The sequence below is a fragment of the Prosopis cineraria genome, unplaced genomic scaffold, assembly GCF_029017545.1.
Source record: "Prosopis cineraria cultivar Desert tree isolate PC_DT_omini unplaced genomic scaffold, ASM2901754v1 PC13, whole genome shotgun sequence".
Classification (NCBI taxonomy): Eukaryota; Viridiplantae; Streptophyta; class Magnoliopsida; order Fabales; family Fabaceae; genus Prosopis; species Prosopis cineraria.
This window is the reverse complement of record NW_026555344.1, coordinates 20222908-20245702: the sequence shown is the minus strand read 5'-3', so window position 1 is coordinate 20245702 and position 22795 is coordinate 20222908. Positions and strand designations below refer to the sequence as shown.

At 31.2% G+C, this 22795-nt stretch overlaps 1 protein-coding gene across 1 annotated transcript; it reads left to right on the top strand.

Annotated features, from left to right (window-relative positions):
- The first annotated feature begins 607 nt into the window (after positions 1–607).
- On the top strand, positions 608–14453 carry LOC129290261 (ABC transporter C family member 14-like). Its single transcript, XM_054926983.1, is given in 13 exon segments — positions 608–890; positions 6719–7546; positions 7549–8909; positions 9051–9371; positions 9479–9565; positions 10537–11175; positions 11333–11497; positions 11615–11909; positions 12047–12261; positions 12461–12766; positions 12851–12914; positions 13006–13245; positions 14062–14453. Coding segments are annotated over 12 exon segments (4527 nt in total). The 5' UTR covers positions 608–890; positions 6719–6813; the 3' UTR covers positions 14163–14453.
- The last annotated feature ends 8342 nt before the right edge of the window (positions 14454–22795 follow it).

Genomic DNA, 22795 nt, shown 5'->3' with positions numbered 1-22795 from the left:
TATGAAAAAAAGAAATATAATAAATTGTTATTTGTTTATTAAGATAATACTCCTTCTATTTTCTATTATTAAAAAATATTATTTTTAATTTATATTTTTATAAATAAAATTATTTATTTTAATAAATTTTTATTATATATTTTTAAATTATTTTTATAAGTTATATTAATAAAAAATAATTAATATATGATTTATTAATAATTCAATCCTCACTAACTTTTTTTTTTAATTTTAAATATAATTATTATAATTAATTAATTTTTTTAAATTGTGTGATATATAATTATATATATATATATATATATAAATAGAGAGTGTAAATTGTTGTTATTATTGAAAATAGTTCGTGGAATCATACCCGTGTCAGTGCCCCAGTGGTCCCTGACAACCCGTCCTTTGTTCTCTTAAAAAATAAAATGTGGGACTCAATTTTAAATTATTGTATAATATAATTTGTCAGTAAGTACAAAGGAAGAGGGACAGGCGCAGGGGACAGATTTAGATGTTGACCAAAGAAAAAGATGGATGAACTTTTCGTGATTATATTAAATAAATAAACTCATAGTGTCGTTTGGTTTGGAAACTTGAGTACCCTGTTTCTCATCTTTCCAGTACTGGTCCATCCCCATCCCGGTCCCGGTCCCGGTCCCTTGCCCTATCAAATTTCTCATCTTCCTGACAATCTCTGAACGAATCACGATCTCAGTTTCAGAGATGACGATAATTTCACCCACAACAACATCCACAATCTTTCTCTCTTCCTTTCTATGATCGTTATCTCCTTTTTATCTTCAGATTCGCTTTTCCTCAGCCTCATAATCAAGCTCTGCTTGATGGGTTGTAATTGCTGTCTTGTTTGTTTCAGCTCTAAAGCCACGCGCTCACAGCTCGTAAGATCATTTCTTTCCTCTCCTTCTTCTCTTTTATGCAAAAGTATATAAATAAATTAAGTCTTTTGCATCCCAGAAAAACTGATTTACTATTATATTCTTATTTGCTTAAACTTTTCTGTTTTAATCTGATTGATTGAACTTTACATGCTTCTGCTCTGCTTCATGCGATTTCATTTAGCAGCTGGTTTGTTATAAGTTTGTGCTGTAGGAAGTCAGGTGTGGCTGTGAGTTGACGTGGGAGAGGTTGTTTGGTCTCGCCATGTTTTGATATTTAGGTTAACTTGTGATTTGAACTTTTGGACCATAAATTCAGGGAGGCATTGAATCTTAAATTTTAAAAAATATATTTTAAATTTTTAATAATTAAGATTAGGACAATTTCATTTTAATATTAAATTTCGACAAACTTTCATTGCTTTTGACACCAATTTGATGGACATTTGTTAAAATAGGGGTAAAATTGTTTTAATTTTAATTATTTAGAATTAAACTATATCATTGAAAGTTTAGGGTTTAAATTATTCCTAAATTTATAATTTAAGATTCAAATTACATGTTAATCTTAATGTTTTCTATTGAATTCCAACAATTTAGATGGTTAAGTTATTAATTTAAAGTTTAAACTGTTAAAAATGACATTTAAAGGAAGAATTTGTTGAGTTAATGAAGAAAAGTCGTATTATTTGGAACTCTAAATAACTAAGGTTAGAAAAATTTCACCTTCACTATTAAATTTTAACAAATGTTCATTAATTTCAAGCCCCAATTTGATGGATATTTTTATAAATTTAACGGTGAGAGTGAAATTATTTCAATTTTAATTGTATAAAGTTTAAAATGTATCTTTTAAAAATTTAAAGTTTAAATCACTCTTAAATTTATAATTTAAAATTTAAATTATATATTAATTCTTTGATGTTTTCTCTTGAATTCCAACAATTTGAATGGTTAAATTATTAATTTAAAGTTTAAACTGTTAAAATAAAATCTGAATGGAGAACTTGTGGAGTTAACGGAGAGAATTCTGTTATATCAGAAAAGAAAAAAGCTGGATGGAATGGGTCTGAAAAGCTCTTGCACGATGGTCGATTTTACGCTACAAGAAAGCAAGATATTTGCTTTGAGAAGCCGTATCAAAGAAGAATATTTGGGATTGAAAAATTTATTTCGAACTTTTTGGGACAAATAATGATGTTGCAAATATTTGTGACAGAATTTGAGAATAATTATTAATTAAATTATATATAACTCTCTTAAATTTTAAATTATGTATAAATAACTTTTTAACATTTAAAAGTTAACTTAATGTTTAGTAAGGGCATCTGTATATCAATTAAAATTTAAGTACTTAAACATACATACAAATAAAATTTAAAGTATATATAATTAATGGTTAGAGATTATTTACATAAATTTAGAAATTTAAAAAAGTTTATTATTAAATTTTAAAAGTTAAAAAAATTATTTGTATATGATTTAAAATTTAGAAAAGTTGTGTGTAATCTAATCTCTCATATATATATATATATATAGAGAGAGAGAGAGAGAGAGTTTTGAGTTATTTTCTATTATAATTATATATTTTGGTTTATCTATCAAAATATGTGTTTATTATTTTCTACCTAATTGATTTTTAAACATTCTATCTTTAATTTTCTTTTATCTTTTATTTTATGAAATAATTTTTAATATTTGCTATTGAGTTATTGCAACTTTATTTTACTATTAGTTCTTCACATTTTTTTAAAGTGACATTTTAATTATTTACAGATAATGTTTTGATTATTTGGATGCCCACTGGTATTATTTTCGAGGGTCAATCTTTTTCCTAAATAATCTTTTATGATATTAAACATGTTTAAAATAAAAGAAAAAAGTAGTACTATATTCTTAATTGAGAAACTGTATTTGAATAATTAAATTAAAATTAATAATAAAACTAAAATTTTAAAAATAAAAAAGAGATGTAAAGATAACTTTTTTTACATGTTTTTTTTGGGGGGGGAGGGGGAGAATTAGCTTCTTCAATCGGAAAGATAACCTTTGTTAATCCAAATATCTTTAATATCCCTCCAAATATCACACTCCCATCAAAACTTTTCTATTTCCCAGTGAAACCATTTGATACGTCCCAAATATCTTTAAAATTTTTCACACACACACACACACACATTTATATATATCATGATTATTACTGATGTAAATTTCTTATCCATTCTATTTTAGAAGACTTAAGAGTATAACTCAAGGGAAAATTCTTGTGAGCATAAAATAAAAGGGTTTACTATTTGAGTTTCGTGTAAATTTTTCACCCGGTTTCTTTGTTGACTGCTACTTCTTTTGCTTGCTATTACATTGCCAAATTTATATTTTGAAATGTCAGTTATAATTTTTGGTCTTCGGCTTGAACTATATACAAGTATATATACATATATATTGGGCCCGTTGGGGATTTGAAAGGGGAGAATCTTAAAATTTCTGAGGTGGTTTATCATTATCAATTAATTTAGTTGTTATTATTTTAATGTGAATATATTTTATAATGGGGGGATTAGCCTTTTTCTTTCTTTGCCAACTATAATGGTGAATCAGTTAGTTGTCGATTTTATTATATTTTTTCATATTTTGAGATTGAGTGATGCTTGCTCAACAAGTTCATATTTAATTTGTTGACTTAGACTAAGCTTTGCAAATCATGATAAAATAATTGATGATTTACATTTTGATTGGATTAATTTTTTATTTATAAAATAGGCAGAGAAGGGGGAAATTAATTTTTTTTTGTTGTCTGTGACTTTTTGTTGGAAAATAATTATATCCAGAAAACTATAATTTTTATTATAATTTCTTTGGAGTGTTACAACTATTTTAGCCAAAAAAAAATTAGATTTGTGTCCATATAATTAATAATAATAATTTGATTTAATTCTGGTAAATTCTATTTACTAAGAACAATTCATTTAAAAAATGGCATATTTGTCTTAGATTCCTTGAATCATGTGGTTTGTGAATTTCAATTGCAATCATAGTATAATTAGTATATTTCAAATGGCAACCAAGGAAATTATTTAATGAATTCAAATTCTTTTTATTCCCCCCAACAATAGATGAATTGAAATTCATTATCAGTATGGTGTCATAGATAATGTGTTTGTGGCAATATCTATCACCGCGCCCACGTGAGGCCTCTATCACCTCCTATTTTTCTACGTTAATTATGCTAGATAGTCTGCCAAAAGAATAATATTATAACAAAAACTTCAAATACCTATTAGCCAAAAAATATAACGACATTAAATAAATAAATAAAAAAATATTTTTCTATAAAAGAATTAAATCATTTAATGTCCATGTATAATATTCATACATTTCCCTGGGCCAAACTATGCCGCGTGTGTCTCTTTCAAAACTGACATATTTCTATCATCATATCGCAATAATATATGTTTGATGTTTATATTGAAATTGAAATTCCATCATTTTTTAAGAATGGTAAGTTGTTCTGTGGTCACGTCTTTTTGTCTGTGTGCGGAAAAGCAATAAGAGTACAAATTCTCCACGTTGTTCATTTGAACTGGCTGATGGTTGATTACGATTTGAGAGAAGCTTATCCTTTAACTATTTGCGTTCGCCAGCTCAAGGCTTGTCTATGCGGTGCATGTCTCATTTGAAATTATTTCCTTTTATTTTATTTATAAATTATTTTTATTAACTTCATCAATATTAATATAATAAAAATATAAAAAAATAAAATTTAATAAATTACAAATATAATCTTTACAAAATAAATAAATTATATAATATTATTTTTTATTTTTCTTTCTTTTACCTTTTGAGAATAATTTAAATATTTTATTTAAAATAAAATATTATTATTAATTTAGTGACTTATAGAATGATTCTTTTAAAAGGTGATTAATAACTTTATTTTTCTAAAAAGTGATTAATAAAGTAAGGCGGAGGAAGTATTACACGAATGCAAGATATAGCCGTTGGTGCTGTACTTTTAAGGGGTTTTGTTATCTGTCGCTATATTTTTTTTTTATTTCACTAGTGAAGTTATAAATTGAGGTATATATAACTCTATTTAATTTTGTTGGTATGCTGAAAAAATTATGATGAGTTGAAATTTGTATATGCAAAATAACTACTAATCTTTTTATTTGTTTGTCCTAACTGTGTGTGTTTTTTTATTTTGAAAATTTATCCATTATATATTTAAGGATTTTGATTTAGTGTGTTGCTTGTTTTCTTTTTGTTTTATTTTTTGTTTTATATAAATTATCATAACTTCAACAAATCAATACAAGAAATAACAGAGTTTATGCACATATTAGCTTGCTGTTAAGTCTTTATTGTCATATTTAAAAATATAAAGACTAATATTATAGATGGGTGAAATTTAATAAACTTGAAACAACAACATAAAAGTATAAGGACTTATTTTTAAATAAGTTTTAAATAAATTCAGAATATCAAGTGAGTCATTTAATTTTAACTTATTTGTTAGTTTTACAACTTTATTATAAGAATTTATAACTTATTTTTTAAGTTTAACAAGGAATATAATTTACAAGTTTGACTATATTTGCAATATTGAACTAATGAATTTATAATTTATTTTTTAAATTTTAAAAGAAAACATATATGTTAATGTTTAAAGTTAAAAAATAATAAAAATCATTATTCTAACAATTCAATATATTTGTAAGTTGATGAATTTATAACTTATGTTTTAAAATTTAATCATAAATTTAATTTAAGGGTATTTAAGTCAATTTATTTGAAAGTCAGAATTATCAAAAAAATGGTTAGGATTTTATTGATATTCTAAAATTAATTAGGACTTAAATTGAATTAATTATTTTTTAAAACTTAGTTGTTATTCTTCTTTTATATAATAATAATAATAATAATAATAATAATAATAATAACAATAACAACTGAGATGGAGTAATATGCAACATAAATTTAATTTATATTTAAAGTGTACAATCAAAAATATTTTAAATTGTAACACAATATACATGAAAAATTATTCATATTTTAAAGTACATGGTATTCAAATTATAGCTACTCAAATAATTAATGAACCTCCTTCCTTTGATTCTCCTCCTTCCTGTTCACTCTATCCCATCGTGTGACCCTTTCTGGTTCTCAGAAATAGAGTAGCAGAAAGCTTCGGGGTGGAACCCACCCACCTGGAGCCCCTCTATCGGCGTCCGGAGAAACTCGTGGCCAATACTTGTCAAACGTAAACTGTCTCACTTCTTTATTATGTTTTTGGAATTTGAATCATGATGATCAGACGATGTAGCAATAGCAATAGCACTGTATCAATCATCGGTCTCTTTTGACGCCGCCTTATTTGGGTCCATTGGGTGCTCGCAATACATCTGACTCCTATTTTTTAGATGATTTTTTTTTGGTCATCATATTAATGAAAAATGTATTTTTAAATTTCTGTTCATATGGTTTCTAGTTCCGAGAATTTATACCCAGCAGCTCCTCACTCCTCTCCTCTCCTCTCCTCTCCGTACCGCAAGTTCTTTTGAGTCCATGTCCCAATGCTTCTGCTCATTGGCTCCCATTTTGTTTGTTGTCCTGTTCCTTTTTCCTTTACCTTTTTCTGGACCTGATTTGGGCTTCCAAGATTATGAAAGGTCTCAAACCAAAATGCAGTAATAATCAACTATTGTTATTATTACCTTTTCGCGGCTTTTCCCTCTTTACTGTTCAAATCTCGTTTTGTTATTTTTCTTGTGTGTTTAAGAAAATCTTCGTCTTTCTTATCAATCGGTCTTCTTTTTTCGTTTTTGGCGCAGAAAAAACAAGGAGCGATGAGGATGTAAAAGATAACGAATAAAACAGTTGGCGTCGCAGAGAGTAGAATTTCTTTTTTTCCTCTGGTAGCATCAACATGAATTCGGAAACTTGGGTCACTTCTCTCTCATGTTCATCCCCTGTGAAACAAGCCCAAGGTGCTACTTTTCTCTCGACCCTGTCTCAGTGGCTAGAATTTGTCTTCCTCTCTCCATGTCCTCAGAGAGCTCTCTTGTCCGCCATTGATGTTGTCCTCATCCTCGTCCTCTTCGTGCTTGCCGTGAAAAAGCTCTGTTCTAGGTTCACCTCTAATGGCGGCGGCGAGCCAGCTTCTGAACTTGACAAGCCCCTTATCAGACATAACAGAGATTCCATCAGAACGACAACGTGGTTTAAGCTAACTCTTATTGTGACGGTTGTTTTGACCGTACTATACGCTGTTGCGAGTGTTCTGGTATTTATCAGAGACAACCGAGTTCCATGGAAGCTAGTTGATGGATTATTTTGGTTCGTTCAAGCTGTGACTCATGCGGTTCTGGCAATCTTAATTATTCATGAAAAGAGGTTTCAAGCTGTTTCTCATCCAATTACACTTCGAATCTTCTGGTTTGCAAACTTCATTCTCACTTCTCTGTTGGTTGTTTCTGGGGTTATACGTTTGGTTTCTGTGGAAGCAATTGAAGGACGCTTCGACTTTAGGAATGATGATACTGTCTGTTTCATTTCCTTTCCTCCGTCACTTTTTCTCTTTCTTGTTGCCATTAAAGGATCTACTGGCATCAGCTTCACGCAGGAAACCCAATCGCTAATTGATGGGGAAACTGATATCAATCAAACGTGACTGGTTTTGCGTCAGCGTCTTTAGCATCAAAGGCCTTTTGGCTATGGATAAATCCATTGTTGAGTAAAGGGTACAAGTCGCCTTTGAAGATTGATGAGGTCCCAACACTTTCCCCGGATCATAGAGCTGAAAGAATGTCAGTATTGTTTGAACAGAAATGGCCTAAGCCACAAGAAAGGTCGAAGCATCCTGTTCTAATCACATTGCTTCGATGCTTCTGGATGGAAGCAGCATTCACTGCTTTCCTTGCGGTCGTTCGACTCAGCGTTATGTTCATAGGTCCAGTTCTTATCCAAAGCTTCGTTGATTTCACAGCTGGTAAGAGAAGCTCTGTATATGAAGGCTACTACCTCGTGTTGATCCTCCTCGTTGCGAAATTTATAGAAGTTTTAGCTACTCATCATTTCAACTTCAACTCTCAGAAGCTAGGAATGCTAATCAGATGCTCTCTCATTACCTCATTGTACAAGAAAGGGCTAAGGTTGTCTTGTTCCGCACGACAAGATCATGGTGTTGGAACTATAGTGAATTATATGGCTGTGGATGCACAACAACTTTCTGATATGATGTTGCAGCTTCATGCTATCTGGATGATGCCATTTCAAGTTGGAATTGCCTTATTTCTGCTTTACAAATACTTAGGTGCTGCAGTGGTCACAGCTTTATTTGGGATTGTGGGGGTTCTTGTGTTTATCATATTTGGTACTCGAAGAAACAACCGTTTCCAGTTCAATGTGATGAGAAACCGCGATTCGAGAATGAAAGCTGTGAATGAGATGCTAAATTACATGCGAGTAATCAAGTTTCAAGCATGGGAAGAGCATTTCAACAAGAGGATTATGGGTTTTCGTGAGTCAGAATTTAGCTGGCTTTCTAAGTTCTTGTATTCAATTTCTGGGAATATTATTGTGATGTGGAGCACACCACTGTTGATATCAACTCTAACGTTTTGGACAGCAATTTTGCTTGGTGTTCCACTTGATGCAGGGACAGTTTTCACCACAACAACAATCTTTAAAATATTGCAAGAACCCATTAGGACGTTTCCACAATCAATGATCTCTCTTTCACAAGCGACGATATCACTTGGGAGGTTGGATAGGTACATGATGAGTAAGGAATTATCAGATTATTCTGTAGAGAGAGAGGAAGGGTGCGATGGACAAACTGCTGTAGAGGTGAAAGATGGCATTTTTAACTGGGAGGATGATAGTAAGGGGGATTATGACTTGAAAAATATTGATTTAAATATAAAAAAGGGTGATCTTACAGCTATTGTTGGGACTGTTGGCTCTGGAAAATCTTCTCTCTTAGCATCAATTCTTGGTGAGATGCACAAAGTTTCTGGGAAGGTATGGTTTCTTGTTGAGAAGGAACAATTAGATACAGTCTTTTTGTGTTTTTTTAGCAACAATGAGGCTTCATACAACTTTCATAGAGGTATTGATATTTTTGATGTATTGATTGATGATTGATTCATGCTTGTGTGGCAGATCCGGGTTTGTGGCAGTACAGCATATGTAGCTCAAACATCATGGATTCAAAATGGGACAATTCAGGATAACATCCTGTATGGATTACCATTAGATAGACAGAAGTACAATGAAGTTGTGAGAATCTGCTGCTTGGACAAGGATTTGGAAATGATGGAGGATGGGGATCAGACAGAGATTGGAGAGCGTGGTATCAATCTCAGTGGAGGACAGAAGCAGCGAATCCAACTTGCTAGGGCTGTATATCAAGACTGTGATATCTATCTTCTGGATGATGTTTTCAGTGCAGTTGATGCTCATACTGGCTCTGCAATATTCAAGGCGAGTGTCCTGAAACTCGTGTTATTGTTGATCACTTACTCTTAATATTCTTACTGTTATTATGGATTCCAAAGTTAATATTTTATCATGGCATGACTTTTAAACAGGAATGTGTTAGGGGAGCTCTGAAAGGAAAGACTATTATTCTTGTTACACACCAAGTAGACTTCTTGCATAATGTTGATCTTATACTGGTAAGTTCACTCCATTTTTTCATGAAAACTAGAAATGATGAGTGTTTTTTGGTTATACTTTTGTCTTTTGTGGCACAGTCCAGCAAAAGAACACATCACTACGGACTTGGATTAGTGGTCGACTCTCTTGCCCCATCACATCTCCACTTTCCTCTACATGTTTAAGACACCCTATCAATCTGAGGATCCAAGGCCAAATTTTATTTTTATTTTTAATAAAATATTATTTAAATAGATACAAAATTAAAAATAAAAATAATCTTATAACTTGAACTCTGATAAAAAATAAATTTTTTTGAAAAATTACAAGTTAAAAAATCACGGTGGGATATTTTTAGTAAGGGATAATTTCATTTAGGTCTCTCAAGAAGAAGTATTTTTACTTTCAACTCCCCTAAAATTTTGAATTGTTATTGCACTCCCGAGATTTTCTTATGTACCAGTAGTTCATTTCAAAAGCTTTTTGTGAACAAGTTATGATGAAGTTTGTGAATTTCAAAAGTATAGTGATGAATGCATTCCTGAATTTGCTAATAAAAAAGTTGTCAATTCTATTATTATAATAAGCTCACGCCTGAACAATTTCATTGATAACTATCAAAAATTAAAGAATTTTAGGAAACTTTAAGGTAATTTTTTTTTTTTAAAGGAACTGACTGAAATTCTCCGTGTTAATATTATGTTAAGTTTGAGTTCTCACTTGCAGCTTGAACTGTAAGAGGGAGAGAGACATGAGATGGATGAATCTCACTCATCATATAGGATCCGTCCATGTCACAGTATTTTTTCCTCCTCCGTAAGAGGGAGAAAAGCAAATAATATCTTGAATTCTAATCTTGTTTTCCCATCTCTGATTTGTGTTTTTGTGGTGAACTCTTCTAGTTTGGGGCATTCTTCATTGAAATCCACTAATATCATGAATATGGCTTCTCACACCAAGCTGATATAATGTTTTGATATTTTGATTAAAGGTGATGAGAGATGGAATGATAGTTCAATCAGGGAAGTATAATGATCTCTTAAATTCTGGAATGGATTTTGGAGATTTGGTAGCAGCACATGAAACTTCCATGGAACTTGTAGAACAAGGCAAAGACATGCCTGGTGAAAATTCCCCTAGACCATCCAAATCTCCGAGATCACTAAAGCCAACTTCTAGTTTTAGAGAAAGCAATGGTGATAGCGATTCACTTGACCAACCCAAGGCTGGCAAGGAAAATTCTAAACTCATCAAAGATGAAGAGAGGGAAACTGGCAAAGTGAGCTTGCATATCTATAAGTTGTATTGTACTGAGGCTTATGGGTGGTGGGGCATTATAGGAGTAATTCTCATTTCTTTGTTATGGCAAGCATCCTTGATGGCTGGTGATTATTGGCTGGCATATGAAACCTCAGAAGAGCAAGCTCGAATCTTTAACCCGTCTCTGTTTATTTCCATCTACGCCATTATTGCTGCAGTTTCAGTTGTTTTGGTGGTCATAAGATCCTTTTCTGTTACCATTTTGGGGCTTAAGACAGCACAAATTTTCTTCTCTCAGATTCTTAATTGCATCCTGCATGCACCCATGTCTTTCTTTGACACTACGCCTTCTGGAAGAATTTTAAGTAGGGTAAGTAACTAAGTACTCAATGGCCATGCATGCTATGTTATAGGATTGTTCTAAGATAGAACCTAATCTAGATGGATGTTAATATTCCATGTCGTTCTTTTGTTTTATTCAGTACTTGTACTAATCTTAATGTTCCTTTGGTTTTAAACGAATGCAGGCATCCACTGATCAGACTAATGTTGATCTCTTTCTTCCATTTTTTATGGGTGTTGTGATTTCCATGTACATCACAGTACTTAGCATCTTCATTGTCACGTGTCAAAATTCATGGCCAACAGTTTTCTTGCTGATTCCTCTTATCTGGTTGAATATATGGTATCGGGTATGGTATGATTGCCTTGACATGATTCTTTATCAAATAGCTAATGTTCCCAAGTATGTGTATCTTGTCTGCCTTGATAACTTGTGATTGTATTCATTTGGGGGTGTGGTCTTACAGGGTTATTTCCTTTCATCATCTCGTGAGTTGACTCGCTTGGACTCAATAACAAAAGCACCTGTTATTCATCACTTCTCAGAGAGCATTTCAGGGGTCATGACAATCCGTGCCTTCAAAAAGCAGAGAAATTTTTGTGAAGAAAATGTTAAACGAGTGAATGAAAATCTGCGCATGGATTTCCACAACAATGGTTCCAATGAGTGGTTGGGTTTTCGCTTAGAATTACTTGGAAGCTTGGTCTTTTGTATTTCTACAATGTTCCTGATTATATTACCGAGCAACATCATAAAGCCAGGTACTTTGATCCTCTATTGAATAAAACCAACATGGGTTCTCTGTGTTGTTATTGGAAACGTGAATCTCTCTCTATGATTTAGAAGCGATTTTAGATTATATTGATTTTTAATTGGATCTTCTTGTTGCATGATGTAGAAAATGTCGGTTTATCGCTCTCTTATGGATTGTCCCTGAATGCTGTGTTATTCTGGGCCATATACATGAGTTGCTTCATTGAGAACAGAATGGTATCTGTTGAGAGGATTAAGCAGTTCACAAAAATTCCATCAGAGGCAGCATGGCATATTCAAGATCGCCTTCCTCCTCCGAACTGGCCTGCCCACGGCAATGTTAATATCAAAGAGTTGCAGGTAACTAGCACATGACCTAGATGATCATATTTTACATTGAAATTATATTTGCAGTCTGATTACTGTCCATATATTGAATGCATTGACTTGATAAATATATATTAGTTATAAAACAAGTTATTGGTCTGTGTGTGCATGCAATCTGCATATAGCAAGACTAGTATTTCCTATAATGATCATTTGATTTTCTGGCAAACAGGTTAGGTATCGTCCCAACACTCCTTTGGTTCTGAAAGGCATCACTTTAAGCATTAGTGGGGGAGACAAGATTGGCGTTGTTGGTAGAACAGGAAGTGGAAAATCAACTTTAATCCAAGTTTTCTTCAGGCTGGTTGAACCTTCAGGAGGTAGAATAATCATTGATGACATCGACATAACTGCCTTAGGCCTTCACGATCTCAGGTCTCGTTTTGGCATCATTCCCCAGGAACCTGTTCTTTTTGAGGGCACTGTCAGAAGCAATATTGACCCAACTGGACAATATTCAGATGAAGACATATGGAAGGTGATTCAACCATTCAGTTTGACACTCATGTACTATGCAGCTGATAATTTGCTTTCTTTCTAAACTTGAAGGATTTTGTTGTAGAGCTTGGAACGCTGTCAACTAAAAGATGCTGTAGCTTCCAAGCCTGAGAAACTGGACTCTTTAGGTCTGAAAGATATATTCATTTCATTTCAAGAGTTTCTTTGAAGTTTTAAACTATACTCTGCAGTGATGAGGAATGTTATTGAACTGTACAGTGGTTGATAATGGAGAGAATTGGAGTGTGGGACAGAGGCAATTATTGTGTTTGGGGAGGGTTATGCTGAAGAGAAGTCGTCTCTTGTTCTTGGATGAAGCAACAGCTTCTGTGGATTCACAAACTGATGCTGTGATTCAAAAGATAATCAGAGAGGACTTTGCAGCATGTACCATCATTAGCATTGCTCACAGAATACCAACAGTCATGGACTGTGATAGAGTTCTGGTCATCGATGCAGGTATATATGCCATTTTTTGATTACATGTTGAGCTTTCAGCAACAAGCTATCTATAGCATGTATCTGGTGCGTTTGGATATCAGTGAGGAAAAGTTAATTATAAAAAAAATTAATTAATATGACTGATTTTTATTATAATTGATTATATCATATAGTATAATTGATTAATAAGGATGATTTTTAGTAGAATTGAAAATTAGGCAAAATCATGGTTTTGTGAAATATATCTTAACACTCCTTATATATGCCAAAATCAATTGTGAACTCGATCATGGCTTTTGGTTTATAATTTATTTTGACATATATAATGAGCGTTTGGTTATTTTTCATAAAATTATAATTTTGAGTTCATAATTGATTTTTACATGTAATGTAGGTGTTTAGATACATTTTCATAAAACCATGGTTTTGATTTCCAAAATTGATTATTTGATCCATCCAAATTGGCACTTAATTATTTTGGATTTGAGTTGGGTTGGATTCCTATTGGAGGAAAGCTTTCTCTTCATAGTTTTTTTGTTCACAAGACTTGAAACTTGAGATCTTATTGAAGTGAGGGAATTTTAAAGTTTCTTAAAGCAAAGGAGATAAATAGATAATAGCGAGCTTTACTTTTAACACGTAGGTCTCACGAAAGTAGAACTGATGTTGTGTGTCTATATCTCCTCATTTTGTGTAAAGTCATTTTATGGCATCTAAACTAATTGAGTCATTCACTATTTACCTAATTGCCATTTGTAATAATTGTTGTAGTTGATATATATATATATATATATAGTAGAGAATCCTGAAGTTTGTCATGTTTTCCTGTTATAGGGCTAGCAAAAGAATTTGATAAACCCTCCAAGTTGCTTCAGAGGCCATCATTATTTGGAGCATTAGTTCAAGAATATGCCAATCGCTCCTCAGAACTCTAGGTTACTCTCAGCTTGGTTTGGATGGAAGAAGTGGGAAAAAAATGAGGGAAATTTTTAAAAATAATAATTTTTTTATTATTTTTAGGTGTTTTCCTTTCTCTATATTTCTCTCTCTATCCAAACGAAAGGTCAAGCTTTTCATGAAGAGGCTTCTTGATTGATCCCCAAATGTTAGAACGGATACGAAATAGCATTTTATTTCTTGGTGTTCAAATTATAGCTTCAAGATCCCCAAGTGTTACAACAGAGCTAGATACGTTTAATGAATAAAATTTACTTTTTGCTTCTACACTTAGCGCTCTCTATATGGCATTAAACATCTACGAGCTGTTTGCTTTATTGGAAATGTGATCAAAGGAAAGGGGTGAAGGAGTATAATAGCAGCTTCATGTTATTCATTTCTAAGCGAATGATAAATTCTCGTGTGATGTTTGAGTAGTAGATATCGTTTGACTTGTAAAATTCATTGTATTTTAGTGGTAAACAGTCAGTTTGATTTATAAATTGGCATTAAGTAATTATTAAATTTGATATCTTTGAAAATAAGATTAAATAGCAAATTTTTCTTTAAGGTGTAAATTATAGGTTTAAAAATTTTCTTGACTCCAAGTTTGTTTTTGATATAACATTTCCCTTTAGCTTTAAAAAATGATGTAATATTGTCATATGCTCAAAATTAATGATAAACATTAATTTTGATTGTTAGTTAATTAAAAAATTATAGAAAAGAACAAAGAAAATTTTCTTAATTCTTTTCTCTAATATTTTGGGTCGTTATCTTTAATTTTTGATCATTTTCTGTTATTATTTTTTGATTCTTTTTTATAATTTTGAGGTTAGTCTCTATAAATTTTGTTACCTTTTGATCAAACATAATTTTTTTGACGGTAGAGAGGACTTGCACTATTTTTAAATGATAAGAAAATATTATATTAAAAATAAATTTAAGATTCTAAACGTTATATCTATAGTTTAAAAGTAAATGCAGATTTAACCTCGAAAATATATAACTTTCTGAATTTAATTCTTTAGAATAATTTTCCCTTGCAATGATATCGTGACATACGCACATCCTTTTGCATGAAAGCCACAAGAAAATTCCTATTCATGATGGAATTTTGTGTGGTAAGTCAAAGTTGTTGCTACACACATATAAAAGAAAGGTTTGTTAATTATTTTATTAGTAACAATAATTTGGTCAATTGTTATGGCATCTTTTTCCATTTTTATTTTATTTCTTCCCTACCAAATATATAATAAAAAAAAAACATTCCCATTATCTTATTTACAGCATACTAAGCATATTATTTTTTATTCCTATTTTCGTTCATCTTATTATTCTTTTACAATTCACTCGCACATGTTAAACAGAGGCTAGGGTTCAAACTAAAGGGAATAATTTGTCCTATTTTGAGGTTAACTTGCACCAAATTGATTGTAAAGAGCTATCAACCTGCACCAAATAAATTCACATGAAAATATTTTGAGAAAAGATATATCGTATTCAGAGTGAGATTATGTATACGATATAAGGAAAATGGGAAAATATCAGCTGAGAATCTTTGAAGAAATTTTATATAAGTTGAGGGCCATAATAGAGGCAATAATTTAAACTAAGCCTGATAGATCAACTTAAATAAGCTTGAAAAATTTTAATGCTGGGTTTGAGAGTTTAGAAGATTTTCTTTACCAAACTAGAAGAAATCTTGGCCAAGCCTAGATCAGAATGGGCTTAGCCTAAATGCCTAAATTCACTTATTTATCTTATTTATAAAATAATATAAAAATTGAAATTAAATAAAAATCAGAAAAAAAATAATATAATATCTAACCATTTAGGTATTCAGACCAACTCGAATAAGTCTGAAAACTTGAGGAGTTAGGGTCTGGCTTGACTATATAGGCTTTTTTATATGTTAGGAAATTCAAATAAGCCCAGCTAGCTTGAATTACTTGTTCTGGCCATATGAATATAATATTACATTTTACTCTTGTGAATATGATACTTATTTATAGATAAGTTTTCATGGGAAATGATCTAATTACCCCTCTTAATGAAAAGTAGGGTTGTGCAGAAGTTCAATTGCCCTGTCTAACCTAGTCTAATGTGAACAAGTTTGATCTGGTCTAATGTGGTAAAAAAATTGATCTGAAGGACCAAAGAGACCAGACTAACTTCTCGGATTGTACCGGACAAGAGACTAAGCTCTCAGACTATTTGGTCCAGTCATATCAAATAATTTTAATATAATTTTAACTATTTTTAATATATTTAAATAGTTTAAAGTTTGAACATAGCATTTCCTTCATTTACATTTCACCCTTCTATTTAATATAATTTTAATTTAGTTTACTTCTAAATTGTTGTTGTAATATAGATTAGACATATTGTTGAAGTCATGAATTTGAATCATTTGGATTGTAACTAAAATTTTACAGTTGTTGTTGTAGAAGATTGTTATAGATTTCTTATGATTATAAGTATTTTTATTAACTTAATTGAGTTTATCATGTTCAAATAAATTGTTGAATCTCATAGAGGAAAAAAGGACAAAAAAAAAAGGCAAAGTGAATCTTGGATTACCAGGACTAATCTCTCAATCTTATGAACTAAGTTTAGTCATATTAATTTTCAGGTTACAACTATACTAGATTAGACTATGAATTGCCTAACTCAGTCATGTCCAAGAAAGAGACTATATTTCATGTGATGTCCTTCTTGACATTACAAAATTAGAACACACTTACCATAAAGGGGTAATTTACAAGTCCTTAAAACTTTTGACTACCATAAACTGTAACACACCAAATTTTTTTTTAAATAATTTAACTCAATTATAGTTAGGTTACAGCCACCCAACACATTTTATATCAATAATTTCAATATAAAAATATTTTATAATTGGCTTCAACTCGCACAATACAACATTTCAGTTAAATTTTTACCTCCCACATGCTATTAGGCTAAATCACATTTGTCCATCCTTATACTCCCAATAAGTAAACTAAATTACATTTGTCCATCCTTATACTCCCAACAAGTAAAATAACTAATTTAGTCAATTTTCAAAACAAGCCAGTTATTTGGTCTCATAATCATGCCATTTTAACCAATCCAAAGTAAACAAATATTAAAATTACAGTCATCCAAAGTGTACCAAAAATAGAAATAGTTTGAAAGGCATGATTACATTTATATATTCATATAATTGACAATAAACAAAAAGCTTAATATTGGTAATATAACACATTATAAATCATAAATCAAATACCCAAAAGAGACACTGGATCTATGCCACTAAGCCTCTGGGACTCCTCCACGTGTCACTCGTGGCTCTTCTCTTGAAAATTGTTAACCACATAATGAGACTCAAAAGTCCTAGTAACCAAAGCCAATTTATGATAGTGTATACAAACAGTTAAGTGTGTGCTTATTAAGTGAGAATTAAAAATAATATAATTCCGATAAATATAAGAAATATTACAATACACACAAATAACCATCCTTATATCCTTCCATTAACCTCGAGCCGTAGCCCTCACTCGGTGCTAAATTACCCAGCCAAAGGTAATTAGCTCGAGCCCTTACAAGCCACCTATTGAGCTCCAATAGGGGCGTACCACGTGGCACATAAACAACAATAGCAAATCTCCCAACACCTCCCACAATAATCAAACAAAATTCATAACAATATTGCATAATTGTATAATATTACAAAATTCATAATTTTCTCAATAATCACCCAATTAACATGAAGTAACACTAATCACAAATTAAAAGCATGGTTACCTTGTGGCTTTTTCAATAAATTATTCCTTACAATTTCTCTCCGACCACAATCTTCACCAATAATACAATCTACAAATAACATATTATTTATAAATATTAGTTTAATTTTTGAAACTAATAAAATAATTCTAATAATAGAATTAAATATGTTACATAATTTCTAATCTCAATCTTAATACAAATCTAGAGTTAATACTATTAAGTAAAATTTTTAACTCCTCTTTTAATTATCAATAAATATTAATAATGTAAAAATCAACTTCTAAACTAATTTCTATTATCAAAATTTTCTTTTTATTTCATAAATTCGCACCTAAAATATTCAAAAATTAAAAATTAAATCTCTAGCTTAGAATCATAATCCTATAGTCATAATAATTCATTTTTCATCCCAAATAATCATCTAAACCTCAATAAATCAACATATATTTTTAGATCTAGTTTAGAATTTGATCCATAAGCCACAAATTTAAAGATCATCAACAAATTTATACTCTAGAACATTTATTATACTACTAACAACCTCAAAAACTATATTTATTCAACATAAATTCATCTCTCTTCTAAATCCTAAATTTTCTACCACCATAAAATCAGAAACAAAAGAGGAAGGATGACTAAGAAAATTTTTTAAAATACTTACTTAGTCTTGAAAAACTTAAAATCACACCCTAAATATCCTATTAAAAACTCTTACCTTAAAAACTCAGATCTCCTGCACCGGCGAAACTAGACGCTCTCTCAGCCTCAGCTCCCGCACAGGGAAAAATGAAGAAATGAAGGAAATAGGTGAGTTTTTATAAAAATTAGTGGGTCCCACATTTTTATTATTATTTCTTCTTTCCTCTCTCTTCTTTCTTTCTTTTTTTATTATTATATAGTAATCATGCGCCGAAAGAGCATGCGCCAAAAGAGGAAGCCAACTTTCTTCTTCTTCTTTCTTTTTTTAAATACCTTTTCCCTTATTTTTTTTATAATAATAATAATTTTAATATTTTTTTAATTATTTTTTTATTTTAATTTAGAATGATATCCTAAGTTAGATTTAATAATCATCTCCTACTAATATGCTTACCTCTAAATATTTTTTAAAATTTCTATTTATCCAAATTAACTATTAAAATTTAAATTGAGATGTTACATAAACTCATGTAGCAATTAATATTTTAAAATAGTTGGGATCCCAAAATCTTGAAAACCATTTCTAAATCATTTAAAAGTATGAATCTATGCTCAATGGAAGCATATGGATTGCATATATATCATATTTGAGGAAAACAAGGCAGAAAAATAAATTTTCCAAAATTAGACCACATATTGCAGTATGTGGCACTTGCACCATGACATGTGCATCATACGCCACGGTGCACATGATAGTTTATGTTGTCATGACAATTTGACATGCAAATTTTTAGTGTGCGTCAGTTTCACATACGATGTCCTATTGGAGTGATTCAAGTTAGTTTAGTTGTTCCATTTCACAAGCGCTTAGTGAATCTTGTTTTAAAATCTAATTAATTACACAAGTTTTATTTCAATCCGATATTTCATTTAAAAATTGAATACTCAGATACAAAATGACCACTTAAGTCATTTTCACTCACCTGAGTGTTCTAAAACTAAACCACATGTCATTAGTCGCTTTTAATGCCTTGATTGTAAGGTCACCCTTACTAATTCACAGTTAACTACCAAAATATAGGTAAGCACGATTAAATCCAACCAAGATACTAAGATTGTAACATAAATAAAATAGGATCCCATGTTTTCTTAAATCACAACTCTTCAATCACTTGTTTGGCTAAAATCAGAGTTAAAATATTTATAGAAGCATGGGAATCCATTTTCAAAAGCATTTGCTAAAGAAGTTGGAAAAACACCATTTCAACAAAACAACACGTGTGCATTGTGGCATGCTCTAAACACGTTGTGGCTCATTACCTTTATGCAAGGCGTTACGGCGCATTGCATGAATCTGATATCACACTTGCTGTCAAATGATAGTTTCTGGGGTGAATTCTTGCATACCCTATTTCTCCATCCTATGTTGATTGAGGTGATATGTGTTTGCAAAGAGCTTTCTCTAAGCTCTAGCAAATGGCACTAATTTCACAATTAAATCATATTTCAATCAAAAGTTGCATACCTATTTCAAAATCTCACACCTTTATAACATTATTACACAACTTGGGTGTCTAATATACTATCCAAGTACTAAGTGCTAAGAGCTCACACCAAACCTTAGATCACACTCAATAGGCTATATAAGACTTGTGCAACACACCATGACAGCCAAACATCACATATATTGCATTTTCATTACTTAAAACCCTTGATCACAATAATATAAGGGGGAGTAAATTTCTCATAAATCATTGCATAACTCATAAGACTCTTACATTTACACAAATATTACAACCACAACACATACAACTTAAGGCACAAAAATATATGATATCCTAGTTGGCCAATTATCAACAAAAATACACATAAACATAACTATAAGGCCTACTAGTAGGATTTCTAGAGAATCCTATGCCTTTGGTTATTTTCCTCGATTCTAGTTTGAAGAGCTAGTGTAACATCTTAAATTTCTTAATCTCGTGATTACTGGTTAATTAAGGTAAAGTGGTAATTTATGTGATATTAGAGATTTTAATGATTACTTGATGATTTGACTTGTTGATGTGTTGTATGAATAGATACAGATGGAAGGAGGGTGTTTTGAGTTAAAATAAGTTTATGTGGTGAGAATAAATTTTACTGTACTACATGCCATGGCATATGGACTAGAAATTGTCATCATAAGTTGTGAAATTTAAAACATTTCAGAGAAGTAAAATTGAGAAACACATAAGAGGAGTAGAGGAGAAAGGTTGAGGAGCTAGAACAAGGTGTTTCAACTCATTGGAAGGTAATTTAGATTGATAACTTGTCAGGTAAGCTACATATAACTCTTACCTTCCATTCTATATCAATTTCTCTAAAAATAAGTTATAGGAAAATTGAATCAGTAGAATTTGAGGGATTTAATTCTTGCCCAATAATAATAAAAAGGTTCTCAGAAGTTAAATTAGAGATTTATAACTAGTTTAAAATTGAATGGTAGAGCTTTAAAATTATATGCTCAATTTGACCTTAGAGAGAGAGAGAGAGAGTTTTAGGGCAAAAATTTGATTTGAGCAAAATAAGATCAGTTGAGGTGGTGTAAAATAGCAATTGGATTGTAATGGACCTAGAATGGATATATAAAAAATAGTTTATAGATGAATATGGTCTAAAGTAGTAAAAATGAGTTTTTGGTCAAAATGGCCCAAATGGCTAAAATGTGTCAAATGTGTTCAGATTGACATATTGGACATGTGAGGTAAAGAAAGGAAGCTTGAGATAAGCTTGTGAGGTTATTGAAATCAACGGGTAACCTTTCTAGTGATAGAAGGTTGAGGTAATCGAGTAACTTCCTTTATTTGACTATTTATTGTAACCATATGCTAGTATGCTTTATAGTGCATGAAATGGTTTTAAATTGAACATGTTTTGTACCATTGTGTGATTGTTGTGTGAAATGGCTTTTGGTTGAAATCAAGCATTGAAATGTGTGATTTTAAATGGAATGTATTATATATATATATATATATGCTATGTTTAAGAAATGAGTAAAATGGTAAATGGGAACCTTAAATGGTTTGAAAAGTATGACCATAGGGGTGGAAGTTCTCCTAAGTAGAGGAGATGATAAAGACCATATGGCAAGGCTTCCTTAGTAGCTAACAGGGTGTGGTATTGGAAACAATTTCCCCTATTACCTATTGAGGTGCGGTGTTAGAGTAGATCTCCTTAGTGCCTACTGAGGTGTGGTGTGGAGATGAGAGACTCCTTATCGTCATTATGATATGGTGTTAGAGTTAAGGACGCCCCATTGTGTGTATTGGGGGAAACCATAGTTCGTATGTACATTAGGACATCTTTGGCTGGATGATTCTACTATTGCAGGTGAGCTTAAGGCTAATGAGAGTGTACATTGGTCTAAGGTGAGCTTATGATTTCATGTCGGGGTGATTTAGAGGTTTGATCGGTAGTGATCATGTATATCACGCTATATGATAATGTGATATATTATGAGATGACATGGAATTCTATGTGAGTGTTGAAAAGTTAAGAATGGATGTGTTATGTGAAAAGAAATGGAAATGAGATATGTGATATAAATGTTATTTTAATGAGGTTTGAATGGTATAATATGCTTTAATTCCATATTGTTGCATGTGATAGTCAATAAGAGTGAGTTATTCTATTATTGAGATTTTTATCTCACACCCATAGTTACATGTTTATAGGATTGGGAAGTGATCAGGGCAAGGGAAGAGAGTCAGGACTGGCTTGAGTTGTTAGAAGTCGTGTGGACTTAGAGTTTGCGTAATGAATTGGTTAACTTGTGTATATATGTGTAAATGAGTTGCCATATGATTGTATGTATAATTTAAGTAATGATTTTTATAGAATCATAGCCCAATTATATGTATTTGTGATGAAATGAATCAAGGGGCTATGATTGAGTATGTTTAAGTTGAAATGATTGTGATTGTTGATGAATCTTAAGCCCAAGTGAGATTATGATGAAATAAGTAATTTAGGGCTATGAGTATGTTGTGAACATGAATGTATATGAATATGATTAGAAATAGCCAAGTGGGCTAAGTTATGCCAAAAAATGGTAAAGTGTGTGATATTGTGATAATGTGGAAATTGGTCGTAGAAAGGTCAAATTTTAATATATGAGTATGATTGAGATAGAGTGTGGTCAATTAGGTATATTAGGTCTTTTTGAACTTGATTTAAGGCC